Source organism: Pan paniscus, chromosome X, assembly GCF_029289425.2.
Source record: "Pan paniscus chromosome X, NHGRI_mPanPan1-v2.0_pri, whole genome shotgun sequence".
In the NCBI taxonomy this organism is placed as follows: domain Eukaryota; kingdom Metazoa; phylum Chordata; class Mammalia; order Primates; family Hominidae; genus Pan; species Pan paniscus.
Genome location: NC_073272.2, coordinates 80,178,651 through 80,196,706, shown reverse-complemented (window position 1 = coordinate 80,196,706; position 18,056 = coordinate 80,178,651). Strand labels below are relative to the sequence as shown.

The 18,056-nt window shown below is 35.1% G+C and overlaps 1 protein-coding gene across 2 annotated transcripts in view; it reads left to right on the top strand.

Moving 5' to 3' along the window:
- The window catches only part of BRWD3 (bromodomain and WD repeat domain containing 3), a 140,016-nt gene that overhangs the window by 60,650 nt on the left and 61,310 nt on the right, over positions 1-18,056 (top strand). For both annotated transcript variants that reach the window (XM_008978138.4, XM_003824424.5), the window contains exons 7-13: positions 3,579-3,739; positions 5,056-5,277; positions 11,886-11,986; positions 12,782-12,852; positions 13,760-13,860; positions 14,484-14,524; positions 17,933-18,037. In XM_008978138.4, coding sequence (XP_008976386.1) covers positions 3,579-3,739; positions 5,056-5,277; positions 11,886-11,986; positions 12,782-12,852; positions 13,760-13,860; positions 14,484-14,524; positions 17,933-18,037 — 802 coding nt within the window. The remainder of the gene's footprint in view (positions 1-3,578; positions 3,740-5,055; positions 5,278-11,885; positions 11,987-12,781; positions 12,853-13,759; positions 13,861-14,483; positions 14,525-17,932; positions 18,038-18,056) is intronic.

The window sequence follows — 18,056 nt, the reverse complement described above, 5'->3', positions numbered from 1 at the left end:
CTGCAGCTGCAATACAATAATAGGAGACATCAATACCTCACTTTCAACATTGGACAGATTATGTAGACAGAAAATCAATAAGGAAACATTGTACTTAAACCACATTTCAGACTAATTGGTCCTAATAGACATTTATAGAACATTTCAGCTCAAGTACATGTGGAATATTCTCCAGGACAGATCGTATTTTAGGACACAAAGCAAGTCTTAACAAATTTAAGAAGATTGAAATAATATTAAGCATCTTTTCTAATTACAATGGCATGAGACTAAAAATAACAGGAGTAATCTTGGAAGGCTCACAGATGTATGCAAATTAAGCAACATACTTTTGAAAAACCATGAGTCAAAGAATAAATTAAAAGGGAAATTGAGGCAAATGAAAATGGAAACACAACCTACCAAAACTTATGGGATGCAGCAAAAACAGTCCTGAGAGGTAAGTTTATAGCAATAAACATTAAAAAAGATAGAAAATATTAACATTGAACCTCAAGGAACTAGAAAAAGATGAACAAAGTATGCCCAACCTTAGCAGAAGGAAGGAATAAGGAAGATTGGAGCAGAAATAGACAAGATAGAGACTTGAAAAACAACAGAAAAGATTAACAAATCTTAAAGTTGGTTTGTTGAAGAGGTAAACAATATTGACAAATTTTTAGGTAGACTTAGGAAAAAAAACAAAAGAAAAGACTCAGAATCAGAGATGAAAGTGGAAACTGAACAGACAAATAACCAGTAATGAGATTGAGTGGGTAATAAAAAGTCTTCCATCAAATCAAAGCTTAGGACCAAATGACTTTTCTGTTGAATTCTACCAAACATTTAAAGCAGAACTTACCCTAATGTTTTTCAAACTCTTCCAAAAAATTGAAGAGGAGAGAATACTTTCAAATTCATTTTATGAGGTCAGCATTACCCTGATACCAAATTCAGGCAGTGTTAATACAGGGAAACTAAAGGCCAATATCCCTTTTGAGAATAGATGCAAAAGGCTGGGTGCAGTGGCTCATGCCTGTAATCCCAGCACTTTGGGAGGCCGAGGTGGGCAGATCACCAAACCTGTGTGATCATTTCAATAGATGCAGAAATAGTATTTGACAAAATTCAACATGTATTCATGATAAAATCTCAACATAAGAGGTATAGAAGGAATGTATCTCGGCTGGGCACGGCAGCTCATGCCTGTAACACCAGCACTTTGGGAGGCTGAGGTGGGCGAATCATCTGAGGTCAGGAGTTCAAGACCAGCGTGACTAACATGTTGAAACCCCATCTCTAATAAAAAGATGCCCATTCTCGCCACTTATATTCAATGTAGCACAGGAAGTCTGAGCCAGTGCATTTAGGCCAGAAAATGAAAGAAACAAATGAAAATGAAAGAAACAAAATGCATCCATATAGTAAAAGAAGGAGTGAAATTTTCTGTTTTCTGATGACATGATCTTATATGTAGAAAACCCTAAAAATCCACCAAAAGAACCCTCTTATAACTGATATACAAATTGAGTAATGTTGCAGATGACAAAATGAACTTGACAATCTACATTGTTTCTATACTCTAACAATGAACTATCCAAAGAACTCAGTGAAACAATTCCATTTATGATAGAATCTAAGAAAGTACTTTGGAGTAAATTTAAGTATAGGTGAAAGAGCTGTATAGTGAAAACTATAAAACATTGATGAAAGAAATTGAAGATTCAAATAAATGGAAAGATATCCCATGTTCATGGATTTGCTTTCTATCTCCTGCAGCTCCCCTTCTCAAAATTGCTTTTCTGTTTTGTTTTTTTTTTCCCCTTCTATTGGTAATGATGTTTTTTGCTTTTATACTGCAAGCAGTGATTTTAATCTGGGGCAGTTTCTTACCCTAGACAACATCTAGAGATATTTTTGTTTGTCACAACTTAGTGTGGCGGGGGGATCCTACTAGCATGTAGTGGGGACAGGTGAGGGATGCTGCAAAACACCCTACAATGGAAAGTCCCCACAGCAAAGAATCATTCAATGGAGAATATCAATAGTTTAAAGATTGAGAAGCCCTGCCTTAAAGTAACCTTTCTCCCCCGCATCTACCTGCAAAGTATGAAGAGACAAAAGCCAAGCAGAAGTAATGGTTGATTGTTTTAAGGAACTCAGAGCAGTAAGAAATGTTTCACTGGAGAAGGAAGATTTCTGAAGTCCCAAATTAGGGTACCAGTCCTTCCTATCTTGGAGTCATGGGATTTTCTTGTGGTTGAGATGGGAACACCTGCCAAAAAGAAATCCTCTTGCCTGATACTGATGCTTTTGCAGTTCCTCCCATTATTTACTCAGCATCTTGCAGTATTACATAACTACTCAGGTCTCTTATGTGTTCTAATTGTTTATATTCAACATGTCACTGATTTTGCTATTCATTATTCATTTTTTGTCATTTTGTCAGTTAAAATGGCCAGTGGATCTGCCTTTGCCTGAAAGAAAGACTTCATTGCTCTTAAAATTGTGAGATGTTGAAAGATTTCATATTTTTGATTGTGGCATGGTTCTAATCATACTAATCTAGCTAGAACTCAGTTCTTGCTTTAATCTTGCCCTGCTTGATCATGAAGCTATTTTCATTTTGTACTATATTATTTATGCAGTGTGGTAAAATGTCACTTTGCCTCAAGGTGACCTTTGAAGTTATAGGGAGCCTATGTTTTGATTAAAATACATTGTGTGGGGTGTTAAGCACTTTTAGTGTATAAGGGAAGATGAAGGATTTCACAGGGCAAGTGGGTGGCTGTAAATTTTTACATAGAGATCAAAATTTGTTTTTTAGCTATGAGCAGAATCCACGTGGTATTTGGAGAAGAATTGTGTAGACTTATGCTATATTATGGCATTTTTTTAAAGAAAATGCAGAACAAGGCAAAGCGAACAAGAAAAAAAAATGAGATAGGACTTAAAATGACTTCATAGGAGATGAAGCCTTTAAAGTTCATTGTTAACTAGAGGGAGAGCCTCTAAATTCAGAAACCAAAAGGAAAGAACCCATAGACAAACCTAGGTTGTTTGTAACATAAAATATTTGTAACATCATAGATTCCTTATCTTTTCACTGTATAGTTTTTTTTTACTTGTATTACTCTTGAATTTTTAGGGGCAGTCATACATATGGTGGATAGGTGTGAGGAGATAGGACAAGAATTTATGAAATTCCTGTATAATTTTTTAGAGGAATATACTTAACCAAGTACAGTTTTATTCTAAAATTTCTTCATGTTATAGAAAGATTTACCTATATATTTAAAATGACAGTCTCTTTGACTATAGCGTACCAAGAAAGGCAAAAGGAGAATGTGCTTGAGAAACCACAGTAAGCCAAGCAGAATATCAGACCCTTGGGATTTAATGGAAGAGTATTCTTGGTGCTTTCTTGTAGTAAACTGGAGTTCATAAAATCATGAACTATGTAAGGGAATTTAGACTTCTCACAGGGCAGAATTGCTATAATATATGTACTCTGTTTTGTCTCATCTTAATATTTATGACTTAATTTCATGAAATCAGTTTCACTTTTAAGTTTTAAGTTAATTTCGTATTTTTTTCAGTGAATATCACCTCTGCCAGGCAATTAACCGGCTGTAGTCGCTTTGGTCATATTTTCCCTTCATCTGCTTACCAGCACATTAAGATGCATAAGAGAATTCTGGGGCACTTGTCATCTGTCTACTGTGTAGCATTTGACCGAAGCGGGAGAAGAATTTTTACAGTGAGTGTAAAATTTATAATATGGTAACATATATAGAATTACAACAATTGAAGCCAGACTGCATGGCATTGCATTGTGCTTTGTAAGCAGTTCACTTTTTTTGGATATATGAGTGCAGAAAAAGATGAGTGGAAATTGAAAAAATTTTCTCATTTTATATAAGTAAACAAGTGAACAAAAATGTTTACTATCTTCTTGGAAGTTTAATTTTAAAAAGTTAAATCTTCAGAAGACCTTATATTCTAGAAGTGGTTAATTTATGTGAAACAAGTGTACTCAATTTCATTTCATTCAATTTTAACAAACATTTATTAAATGTTTTGTTAATGTGTCACTCAGTGTAATTGCTGCCAGTTTTCCCTAAATAATGATTTCATCACTTTTTTTGATTAGATAGTTGAACTACACCGTGATGAAGATTATAGCTCTTTTTTATATGTTTTTTTTGGTTTCAGTACTGGTTATTTTTTAAGCTGAATTTTTATTAAGCAGATAATACTGTATGCTTTTGAGTACAAAATTGTAGTACACCAGTATTTCCAAAAGAAAGCTTAATCTCATTGCTTTAGTATTAACATAGAAGTGTGGGTAATAGCATAATTTTATTGTTATATTTGTATGCTACAACGAATGAAGTGGAAGTTATTCAGGAAGTTATCACACCTTAGAGTTTATTTTGGACTCTTCCATTAATGACTTAATGGCTCTAAATGCGTCACATAAGTATTTGGATGTTAGTGATCATGATGAGGATGATGAATGCTATATTTTAATAAATAGATAATTGTTAAGTAACTTTTCTACCATGGTAGAGTAGAATTGCTTTTTACTGTTCACTCTTCTGAAATTCTCAAAAGGAAGTTTAATATATTTTTACCAGAAATTATCATTAATGGGTAGCCTCATGTTTACTGAGAAATGCATGTAGACTTTAGGTTAAATTCTGAATAATTTGTGGAAAAAATATTTAAATAATTTAGAAAAAAGGCTGTCAAGCCTAAAGAAAGAAATGATGGTAAAAATACTTAATGCCAAATCACTAAAAAGTGAGTTTAAAATATTTTGCGTTGTCAGGATTGGTGGTAATTTTGAAAAGTTCTTCACAAATGCCATTGTCACTTTGGACAATGCTTTGTTATTGCTATCATTTGGACATCATTTATACTTGCTACTGGATCCCTATTATATGTAGAGAGGAGACTAGAAAGTAAAGGCTTAGAAGTAATTTAATAAAATCTTTTTGGCTATTTTTTGGGTGGGGGTATTGTGGTGAATTTCTGCTTCATTATAAACCTATTGTCCTTTTGTTACTATAGGGTTCAGATGACTGTTTAGTAAAAATTTGGGCTACAGATGATGGACGCCTTCTTGCTACACTTCGTGGACACTCTGCTGAAATTTCTGACATGGCTGTTAACTATGAAAACACTCTTATTGCCGCAGGCAGCTGTGATAAGGTAGTAAGAGTATGGTGTCTTCGAACTTGTGCACCCGTTGCAGTCCTTCAGGGCCATTCAGCTTCTATTACTTCCATACAGGTAAGAAAAGTGATAAAATTTAGCTTGAACATATGTAAAAAAGGTGAGAATTCTCTGATTTCATGTTACATTGTATAGATAATACCCCAAAGAATAACAAGAGAAAAATGCTTCCTTCTGGACTTTGCTCCTACCCTGCAGCAAGGTGTTTTTTTAAGTTCCTTTTTCATATGATTATCTTTTTTAATAAATAACTAAAAAGATGATTTAAAAAGTTCTATAAATAGAGTGAGATATCTTATTTGTATTTGTTAAGAAGGGAGAAAACCTGTAAATGCCTTAAGAGCACACTCTTTCCTATTAGGATATAAATGGGTTCTACCATCAGAGAATACCGTAAACACCTCTATGCAAATAAACTAGAAAATCTAGAAGAAATGGATAAATTCCTCGACACATACACCCTCCCAAGACTAAACCAGGAAGAACTTGAATCTCTGAATAGACCAATAACAGGCTCTGAAATTGAGGCAATAATTAATAGCTTACCAACCAAAAAAAGTCCAGGACCAGATGGATTCACAGCCGAATTCTACCAGAGGTGCAAGGAGGAGCTGGTACCATTCCTTCTGAAACTATTCCAATCAATAGAAAAAGAGGGAATCCTCCCTAACTCATTTTATGAGGCCAGCATCATCCTGATACCAAAGCCTGTCAGAGACATAACAAAAAGACAGAATTTTAGACCAATATCCTTGATGAACATTGATGCAAAAATCCTCAATAAAATACTGGCAAACCAAATCCAGCAGCACATCAAAAAGCTTATCCACCATGATCAAGTGGGCTTCATCCCTGGGATGCAAGGCTGGTTCAACATATGCAAATCAATAAACATAATCCCACATATAAACAGAACCAAAGACAAGAACCATATGATTATCTCAATAGATGCAGAAAAGGCCTTTGACAAAATTCAACAACGCTTCATGCTAGAAACTCTCAATAAATTAGGTATTGATGGGATGTATCTCAAAATAATAAGAGCTATCTGTGACAAACCCACAGCCAATATCACACTGAATGGGCAAAAACTGGAAGCATTCCCTTTGAAAACTGGCACAAGACAGGGATGCCCTCTCTCACCACTCCTATTCAACATAGTGCTGGAAGTTCTGGCCAGGGCCATCAGGCAGGAGAAGGAAATAAAGGGTATTCAATTAGGAAAAGAGGAAGTCAAATTATCCCTGTTTGCAGATGACATGATTGTATATTTAGAAAACTCCATTGTCTCAGCCTAAAATCTCCTTAAGCTGATAAGCAACTTCAGCAAAGTCTCAGGATACAAAATCAATGTGCAAAAATCAAGCATTCCTATACACCAATAACAGACAAACAGAGAGCCAAATCATGAGTAAACTCCCGTTCACAATTGCTTCAAAGAGAATAAAATACCTAGGAATCCAACTTACAAGGGATGTGAAGGACCTCTTCAAGGAGAACTACAAACCACTGCTCAATGAAATAAAAGAGGATACAAACAAATGGAAGAACATTCCATGCTCATGGGTAGGAAGAATCAGTATCGTGAAAATGGCCATACTGTCCAAGGTAATTTATAGATTCAATGCCATCCCCATCAAGCTACCAATAACTTTCTTCACAGAATTGGAAAAAACTACTTTAAAGTTCATACAGAACCAAAAAAGAGCCCGCATTGCCAAGTCAATCCTAAGCCAAAAGAACAAAGCCAGAGGCATCACGCTACCTGACTTCAAACTATACTACAAGGCTACAGTAACCAAAACAGCATGGTACTGGTACTAAAACAGAAATATAGACCAATGGAACAGAACAGAGCCCTCAGACATAATGCCACATATCTATAACCATCTGATCTTTGGCAAACCTGACAAAAACAAGAAATGGGGAAAGGATTCCCTATTTAATAAATGGTGCAGGGAAAACTGGCTAGCCATATGTAGAAAGCTGAAACTGGATCCCTTCCTTATACCTTATACAAAAATTAATTCAAGATGGATTAAAGACTTAAATGTTAGACCTGAAACCATAAAAACCCTAGAAGAAAACCTAGGCAATACCATTCAGGACATAGGCATGGGAAAGGACTTCATGTCTAAAACACCAAAAGCAATGGCAACAAAAGCCAGAATTGACAAATGGGATCTAATTAAACTAAAGAGCTTCTGCACAGCAAAAGAAACCACCATCAGAGTGAACAGGCAACCTACAGAATGGGAGAAAGTTTTTGCAACCTGCTCATCTGACAAAGGGCTAATATCCAGAATCTACAATGAACTCAAACAAATTTACAAGAAAAAAACAAACAACCCCATCAAAAAGTGGGCGAAGGATATGAAGAGACACTTCTCAAAAGAAGACATTTATGCAGCCAAGAGACACATGAGAAACTGCTCATCATCACTGGCCATCAGAGAAATGCAAATCAAAACCACAATGAGATACCATCCCACACCAGTTAGAATGGCAATCATTAAAAAGTCAGGAAACAACAGGTGCTGGAGAGGATATGGAGAAATAGGAACACTTTTATACTGTTGGTGGCACTGTAAAGTAGTTCAACCATTGTGGAAGTCAGTGTGGCAATTCCTCAGGCATTTGGAACTAGAAATACCATTTGACCCAGCCATCCCATTACTGGGTATATACCCGAAGGATTATAAATCATGCTGCTATAAAGACACATGCACACAGATGTTTATTGCAGTACTATTCACAATAGCAAAGACTTGGAACCAACCCAAATGTCCGTCAATGATAGACTGGATTAAGAAAATGTGGCACATATACACCATGGAATACTATGCGGCCATACAAAGTGATGAGTTCATGTCCTTTGCAGGGACATGGATGAAGCTGGAAACCATCTTTCTCAGAAAACTATCACAAGGACAAAAAACCGAACACCGCATGTTCTCACTCATAGGTGGGAATTGAACAATGAGAACACATGGGCACAGGAAGGGGAACATCACACACCAGGGCCTGTTGTGGGGTGGGGGAGGGGGGATGGATAGCAGTAGGAGATATACCTGATGTTAAATGATGAGTTAATGGGTGCAGCACACCAACATGGCACATGTATACATATTTAACAAACCTGCATGTTGTGCACATGTACCCTAAAACTTAAAGTATAATTAAAAAAAAAAAGAATATAAACAGGTTCTAACTTGAATATTGGCATACCTTGTATTAATATTTAATGCAAGATGTTTGCCAGTCAGATTTAGTATGTGTGTGTCTGTGTTTAGGTTAATGTGAGGGACATTTTTATTCTTAGTTTCAGTGATTTTTTATTTCAATTTGATGGCATCATCACATGGATGTCTACTAGGTATTTCAAACTCATTATATTCATTATTGAACTATTTTTTCTTCCTTAGATCTTCTCCCCAAGCCTTTTCATCCAAACAAATGGCAATACCATGCTTTCAACTGCTCAGAGTAGATCATCCCTTTTATCTTTCTCTTATACTTTGTATCTAACTTGTCAGCAAATCATGTTGGTTCTACCATCAAACTGTATCTAGAATCTGGCAAATTCTCATGACCTCTATTATTGCTATCCTGTTTTAAGGCACTATCACCTGTGGTCTAGATTATTGAAATAGACTTCTAACCGATCTGCCTGCATCTTCCATTCCCTTTCCCCTGCCCCCAGTTTAGTCTCTCAGTTTAACAGACAAAGTTATTTTAAAATGGCAGTTAAATCGTGTCACTGGTGCTCAGGACCATCAATAGCTTCCAATCTCAGAGTTAAAGCTGAAGTCTTCACAGTGACTCACAGTGCTCTGTATTCTCAGCCTCCTTGGCGCTCTTCAATCTCATCTATTGCGTGTTTGTTTGCCTTTTTCACTCTGCTTACTGCTGGCCACTTTGCTTTTCTTGAACATTCTAGGTACATGGCTGCCTTTGCTCTTAACTGTTTCCTGTCTCTGGAGTGGTCTTCCCTGGATATTCACATAGTTTGTTTTCTCAGTTTCTATGTGCTTTGTGCACATGTCACCTTCTCAGGGAGACCTTCTCTGACTACCTTATTGCTCTGATTAAAATTGTAAACCACTGCCCCCCCACCCCCTCCACTGTGTGCACAGCAACTCTTTATCTTCCCTTCTGTTTCATTTTTTTGTCTGTAGTAATAGTCATCTTTTGGTATTCTTTACATGTTCTTTATTATTTGTGTATTGGCTGTGTTTATTAACATCAGTGATATATTATTCTCCCACGTTTTGTATTTTTTTTAACAAAATATAGTTAAAATGGTATGATGCTAATAGTGGTTACCACTGAATGGCAGAATTACATGTTACTTTTTTTCTGTTTTTCCACGTTTCCTAAGTTTTGTACAATAGGTATGTATTAAACAGTCCGTAACATGATTTCTCATTTAAAACAATTCTATTAAACAATCCGTAACCTGATTTTATTAAACAATCCATAACATGATTTTTTTATTAAACAATCCGTAACATGATTTCTCATTTAAAACAATTCTATTAAGGCACATTAATGGGCCAGGTCCCCCTTTGTGATAGATGAAGCAATTTAAATGCAATGGAGATAAAGGTTTCAATATTTCTTCACTTTATAAAATTATACTATTTCATATTTAATTGTCTAATTCCTGTAGATCTGAGATCAGCAAATATACAGGCCAGATAGTAAATATTTAGGCTTAGCATGTCATACAATCTCTGTCACAACTGCTCAGCTCTGTTCCCATAGTGCAAAAGCAGCCATAGACGGTGTAAGGCGACTGTGTTCCAATAACACTATATTTACAGAAGCAGGCAATAAGCTGAATTTGGTGTGTTGGCCATAATTTGTGGATTACTGCTGTAGATTTTAGAGTAAGCTTTTGTTGTTGTTGTTGAGACAGTCTTGCTGTGTAGCCCAGGCTGGAGTGCGGTGGTACGGTCTCAGCTAACTGCAACCTCTGCCTTCTGGCTTCAAGCAATTCTCATGCCTCAGCCTCCTGAGTAGCTGGGATTACAGGCATGTGCCACCATGCCCAGCTAATTTTTTTATTTTTAATAGAGACAGGGTTTTGCCACATCGGCCAGTCTGGTTTCGAACTCCCGACCTCAGGTGATCTGCCTGCCTCGGCCTCCCAAAGTGCTGAGATTACAGGTGTGAGCCACTGCGCCCAGCCAGATTAAGCTTTTTAATGCAAATTTCTCCATCTCAGAAATGAAAATACAGTTTACCCTTTGTATCCGTAGATTCTGCATCTGTGGCTTCAACCAGCTGAGGAACAAAAGTCATTTGAAAAAAATTAACATTCGTACTGAACATGTACAGATTTTTTTCTTGTCATTATCCCTTAAGTAATATAGTATAACAACAAATTACTACAGCATTTACATTGTATTAGGTATTATCAGTAATCTAGAGATGATTTAATTTAAAGTATACAGGAGGATGTACATGTGTTATCTGTAAATACCATACCATTTTATATCAGGGACTTGAGCATCTACTGATTTTAGTATCCATGGGAGGTCCTGGAAGCAATGTCTCAATGATACCAACGGAGGACTATATAGGCATGAGTCCTGGTTTCTTTACTGCACATCAGTTATTAATGAATAATATTAATGAGTAATTTTTGTTTGAATTCATCTCTGTTGTCTTTAGAAGTTCTGTGCTTCCAAAGAAGCTAAGTAAATTACTTCAAATTTCTATAATGATAATTTTCTTTTGATTTGCATTCAAAATGTATTCAAACCCTATATATCTTAATCCTTAGTCATCGTCTCAATGGAAATGTTTAATTATCTTCATTTGGGATTTTAAAAACTCACTGACATGCCAGAAACTCTTGTCCAATTTTCAGCTTTTTCCTGTGTCCCAGACATCAGGAGCTCAGTTGTTCTTTTCCCTTTTCTGTGATTCTTTTCTGAGGATATGTAAAATACTGAGAGTAAGAGCCTGAGAAGCCCACATGATAAAGGCCTTGATCCTTCTGACATAGTAGTAGTCCTCTATATTGACAACTTAAGTTTTTTTTTTAAACTTGATCTCCATTTTCCCACAATGATATGATACGAATAACGATTTGAAGTATTTTACATTATTTATGGAAACAAATGGCTTACATCTAAAAAAGACAAAATTATATACTTCAATTGAATGGAACTGGATTTTAAAGTGAAATAAATAATAAAACCAAATACTTGGATATTAACTTCCCAAGTGTTTTTAGATTTACTTCTAATCCTCTGCCCATCTGAACTATAAAAATTCCACAGTTGTTTCTATAAGTGTATATATAGCACATTTGTAAAGGTTTAAGTAGTAATGTGCTTGTGAGTTTATTCTCCACTGAAAGTGATTAAAAATCTTAAAGTGTAATGTTAAATAATTTAAAAGTAATTTTTTTATAACTAAAACATTTTACCCTAAGTTCAGTTACTTTTCCTATAGTTTTTTTGATATTTTAAATTTTTTATAAGGTATTTATTAATTTAGGAAAGTTAAATAGTCCCTTGAAACAAAAATTTTTAGCTGAATTTATTGAAATTATATTTGTTAAATGATTACAATTTGAAAATACTCCGTGTTTGATGTTAGGCTGAACATGAAAACTTTTTATTTGAATCAGAATTTTTTTTTTTTTTAAGTTTTGTCCATCAACTAAAGGCACAAACAGATACCTCACTTCTACTGGTGCTGATGGAACAATCTGTTTCTGGCAATGGCATGTAAAAACAATGAAGTTTAGGTAAGTTTAGAAATTTTGTGAAAAATTAAGCATGTTAATTTTTTATCTATTGCCTTGATTCTTAATAGTCCATGTATTTAAATATATATATTTACATATGTGTATGTGTATTTGTGTATACATATCCATACCTACTTCAATAAGTTGTTAAGAGATTTTAGGATAAATTTTTTTTTTTTTTTTTTTTTTGAGACAGAGTCTCGCTCTGTTGCCCAGGCTGGAGTGCAGTGGCGTGATCTTGGCTCACTGCAAGCTCCGCCTTCCGGGTTCACGCCATTCTCCTGCCTCAGCCTCCCGAGCAGCTGGGACTACAGGCACCTGCCACTATGCCTGGCTAATTTTTTGTATTTTTAGTAGAGACAGGGTTTCACCGTGTTAGCCAGGATGGTCTCGATCTCCTGACCTTGTCCTCCCCAAGTGCTGGGATTACAGGCGTGAGCCACTGTGCCCAGCCAAAATTTTTTTGATATTAATGTTGAAGAGACAATTTATATAGAAAATCTTGGTAGGATTTTATTTGTTTCATTTCTTACTTTGGTAAGAAGATTTCTCATAATGGTAGTAGTAAGTAATATGGTTAATAAAACTATAGTAATAATACTGATATCATAAAGTATATTTGCAAGGTTAAATGCATTTTTAACCTAATTGATGAGAATAGTACTTATTGACCACGTTCCTTTTGTTTTTTCTATAATATTGATGCTAAATTGATCAGTATCCAGTAGTGCTCTAACATTCTGGCCCATTAGCTAAACATGATGAAACACAAAAACACCTTATTTTTATCTTTAGAGATCGCCCGGTGAAATTTACTGAGAGATCCAGACCTGGAGTCCAGATATCTTGTTCATCTTTCAGTTCTGGTATGTGTAAAACTGGAATGTTTTGAGCATCTAGAATATTTAACGATCCAGTTGTGAAAGTGATTTATGAAGAAAAAAGATACACATTTAAGTGTTAATTGAAGGATATCAAAAATCTGAACCATGTGTTATGATAGATAAACTCTTTTGGACTCTAAGTAATGTGTAAGGTTGATTTTTTTTTTCCTTATTCATAATTTAATACATTTTTATATAATGATGATTTTGCTTGGTAAAAAACAGACCCCCTACTCTAAATACCCACTAACAAAAAAGTTTACTGCCCCACAATCAACACAAAAATTCTGCCCAGAGTTTACAAAAAAAATGTACTGTTGCTCCATATTGAAAACACTTTTACAGTGCTTTCTCTACTGCTAAGAATCCTACATTAGTTAACCTTTTTTTTTTTCCTTTTTTTTGATTGTGGTGAAATATACAGAACTTAAAATTTTATCATTTTAGCCATTTTTAAGTGTACAGTATATTCACATTGGTCTGCATCTGTCACACCATCCATCTCTAGAACTTTTTCATCATCCCAAAAGCAGTTGACTTTACACTCAACCACTATAGCCACAGTAAAGAGAATTGTAGATAAGTTGTCTTATAAATAATTTTGGAACATTGCGTTTCTAAATAAAGAAATGCATTCCTCAGGATGTATTCTTTAATGTTTATGATCATAGGCGGCCTGTATTCAGTGTATAGTTTGTAGATTTTGTTGGATGAATGATACAGTTTTACATTTTCTCTAAATCGCTAGTATGTCTCCAATAATTAGAAGACAACCTTGTGTTTCTTTAAGCCTTTTTACTAATGCAAGGTAGCATACAACTAAGGAAGTAATGAGAGGGTTTTTAAGGTTCCTTGGTACTATGTTTTGTTTTGTTTTTTAATCTTCTAGGTGGTATGTTCATTACAACTGGTAGTACTGACCATGTGATTAGAATATATTATTTGGGTTCTGAGGTTCCTGAGAAAATTGCTGAATTAGAGTCACATACGGTAAGAGAAAATCAGAAATGGTTGCTTTATTTTTGAACATCCTTGGAAAGCTTATTTCATTTCTTTTCTGATCTGTACCATAGTAACATATACAAATCACAAATTTTGGCTTACACTTTACTCTTGTCATTACTACTATACATACTATACTTGTAAAAGTATGGGTTAATTATTCTAAAAGAAGATTACCTATAGATTGTCAGATGATTCCATTGGAAAATAATTAAATAAATGATGTGGGAAACAGGAAATGATTGATTTATTTTCAAACATTAATAAAATTATGTGTAAAATTTAATGCAACTACTATTAAATTAACTATTTTAAGGTGTTCTCTTATATTAGTGTGCTGTCTTATTATGGAGGACATAATAAACTAATATCTATTCAGAACTATTTGTCTCTTGAAATATGGTTTGTGAGGTTTCCCTATGTCTGGTTTGTTTCCTGTTACTGCCAATAGGTATTCCTCAATAGTTAGTACATTGTTTTGGGCTTCATTGAAATTAAAAAAAAAAAAAAAACTACTTCATGATGTTTTCACCTATGAATTTGAGAGAAAGAGCACTTAATTCATTTTACAAGTAAGTCCATTTTAACCAAAAATCTGTTTCATGTCTTAGGATAAAGTTGTTGCTGTTCAGTTCTGTAACAATGGAGACAGGTAATTATGTAATACATATTTGTGTAAACAAATGTTTGATATATTTTACTACCATTCCCTCAGATGCAGCTACTTCTATGATAGATACCTTATTTCTGTCCGGTTATTTAGGTTCAAAGCCCTTGTTTGTCTTTGATGACATCCTTAGCTATCACTTCCACAATCTCATCCAAGTAGTAACCATAGCCTATCAGGTCTTCCTTTCTGAGTGCTTTCTTCTTTGTTTATTTTGCTTTATTTCTGTTAGCACCCACGTTAGTCAAGTGTTCCATTATTTGACCTGTCCATCTCTGCCAGTGTAACATTGTTCTTTTTTTTTTTTTTTTTTGAGACGGAGTCTTGCTCTGTTGCCGAGGCTGGAGTGCAGTGGTGCGCTCTTGGCTCACTGCAACCTCCATCTCCTGGGTTCAAGCGATTCTCCTGCCTCAGCCTCCCGAATAGCTGGGATTACAGGTGCATGCCACCACACCTGGCTAAGTTTTTGTATTTTTAGTAGAGACGGGGTTTCACCAGGATGGTCTTGATCTCCTGACCTTGTCATCTGCCCGCCTTGGTCTCCCAAAGTGCTGGGATTACAGGCGTGAGCCACCATGCCCGGCCAACATTGTTCTTTATAGAAATCTTTAGTGTTTCCTCTTCTCTGTCTATGGAATATAATTCAAGTGTCTTAGCCTGGCATTCACAGCTTTTTACCACATGACTTAGAGCTACATTCTTTGCTACTATTCTCTGTATGAATCCTTAGATCCAGCCTAATTGATGTACCCTGCTTCTGTTCACATCTCATCCATTCCTTTGCTTATACTTTTCCTCACATCATTTCTACCAAGAAATGCCACTTCCTACCTTCCCCTAACCTCTTTCTCTCTCTCTCCTACTTTCTTTCTCCTTTACTCTCTTCTCCCTGTCCTTTCTTTTTTTCCTCCTCTTCTTAACTAGGTCTTATCTTCCTTTTACGGTTCATGCCCTACCTGAAACCTTTCCTGAATGTTCCAGCTTTTAGTTGTGTTGACTTTCTCTGAATATCTGCATCACTCATTACTCCTGTATCCCTAAAGTCAGAAATTATATGCAGATATCCTTGCACTCTCTAAAATGTCTAATCCCAAAAAGATGGTGGCCAAAAAGGCTCTAGCCTAAAAGTTTACCTAGCATAATAGATTTAAAATTTTAAGCACCTAGCATAAATTTGTTTCAAATACAGGTTATTTCCTATCCAAAATGCTTGGTACCGGAAGTGGATATTTTTACAGATTTTGGAATATTTGCATATGTATACTGAGATATGCTAGGAGATGGAACCCAAGTCTAAACGCAGTTCATTTATGTTTCATATATACCTTATACACGTAGCCTGAAAGTAATTTTATACAATATTTTAAATAATTTTGTGCATGAAACCAAGTTTTGACTATTGGTGACCCATCACAAGAGGCCAGGTGTGGAATTTTTGACTTGTGGCGTCATGTTGACACTCAAAACACTTTCAGATTTTAGAATTTTGGATTCAGCTAGCTCAACTTGTATGTCTATAAGGACTTTTTTTTTTTTTTTTTTTGAGACAGAGTCTCGCTCTGTCACCCAGGCTGGAGTGCAGTGGTGTGATCTCGGCTCACTGCAAGCTCCGCCTCCCGGGTTCACGCCATTCTCCTGCCTCAGCCTCCCGAGTAGCTGGGACTACAGGCCCCCGCCACCACGCCTGGCTAATTTTTTTGTATTTTTAGTCGAGATGGGGTTTCATTGTGTTAGCCAGGATGGTCTCAATCTCCTGACCTCGTGATCTGCCCGCCTCGGCCTCCCAAAGTGCTAGGATTACAGGCGTGAGCCACCGTGCCTGGCCTATAAGGACTTTATAGGATGATCATGTTTTATTTTTAAATAATTTTTTGACAGCAAATAATTACAGTGATGGAGTTGTTCATTTTTGTCCAATTTGAGAGTAAATAATGATGGTCTACAAACAGTGATGTCTGTATTAGGAATAAAAAAACCACCAAATAAATTTTAAGGTTGACTTGACTGCATTATACTGAGTTAGATGCTTGAACATTAGTATAGCTACTGTTCTTTCATGATGGAAGAACCTAAATTTTTAACTCCCTGTCTTTTTCCATTAAGGAGAAAATACATTATTGTGGTCTTAATTATTCATGTGGCCAATAAACACATGAGGAGATGTCCAACTTTACTAATAATCAAATAAATATTAATTAAAATAACAGTCACTTTTTTTTCTTTCAGAATGACAAGATAATGAAAAATGATAATCCCAATATTGCCAAGGGTTTTGGGAAAATGGACACTTCTACAACTTGTGATGAGATTGTAAATTATTAAAAAAACTTTTCAGGGAAACAATTTGGCAGTATGTATCAAAAGCTTTAAAAATACACCTACTCTGACTCAGCAAAGATATGTATGAGGTTGTACAAAGATTATATAGAGATGTTCATCACAGCATTATTTATAATGGTGAAGATTGGAAACAACAGTTGATCATTAAGGGATTAATTAAAAAAATTTTGGTACATTCATATAGTTGAACACTTATTAAAAGTGATAGTAGTTTTGTACTTGTAAACATAGAAATAGATCTACAAAATACAGTTAAGCTAGGGAAAAACATGTAGTTCAATTCAATTTTTTGTAGTAGAAAATATTGAAGTGTGTATGTCTGTATTTTATAAATTCTGAAAATAGAAACTGAAGTGTTAACAGTGACAGAAGTATGGGTGAATATGTATTCTTTTTAAATGACATCTTTATTGAGATATAATTTACATAACATAAAATTCATTGGTTTTTAGTATATTCATAGGGTTGTGCAACCATCACCACAGTCAATTTTAGAACATTTTCATTGGCCCTGAAAGAAAGCTCATACCCTTTAACTGTCAACCTCCAATTCTCCTATCCCTTCACTCCCAGCTCTTGGTAACCATTAATCTACTTTTTGTCTTTATAGGTTTGCCTATTCAAGATTCATCTGTGTTAACTGTGTCTGTCATTCTTTCTTTCTTTTTCTTTCTTTCTTTTTTTTGCTAAATAATATTTCATTGTGTGAATATGCTATATTTTGTTTATCCATTTATCCCATTGATGGACATTTGGGTTGTTTCCACTTTTTGACTTATTATGAATAATGCTGCCATGAATATTCATGTACACATTTTTATGTGGACTTATGTTTTCATTACTCTTGGATATATACCCAGGAGTAGAATTTCTGGGTCGTATGATAACTCTATGTTTAACATTTTGAAGAACTGCCAAGCTGTTTTCCAAAGTGACTGTACCATTTTACATTCCCCTCAGTAGTATGTGAGGGCTAATGTGTTACTTATATTATCAAAAAAAAGTGATTTACATTTTTGAGAAAATTAATAAAGTTATTTTAACTCTTTCTAGTTTAAGATTTGTTAGTGGAAGTCGAGATGGAACGGCAAGAATTTGGCAGTATCAGCAACAAGAATGGAAGAGTATAGTGCTAGACATGGCTACTAAAATGACTGGGTAAGAATATATGTCAGAT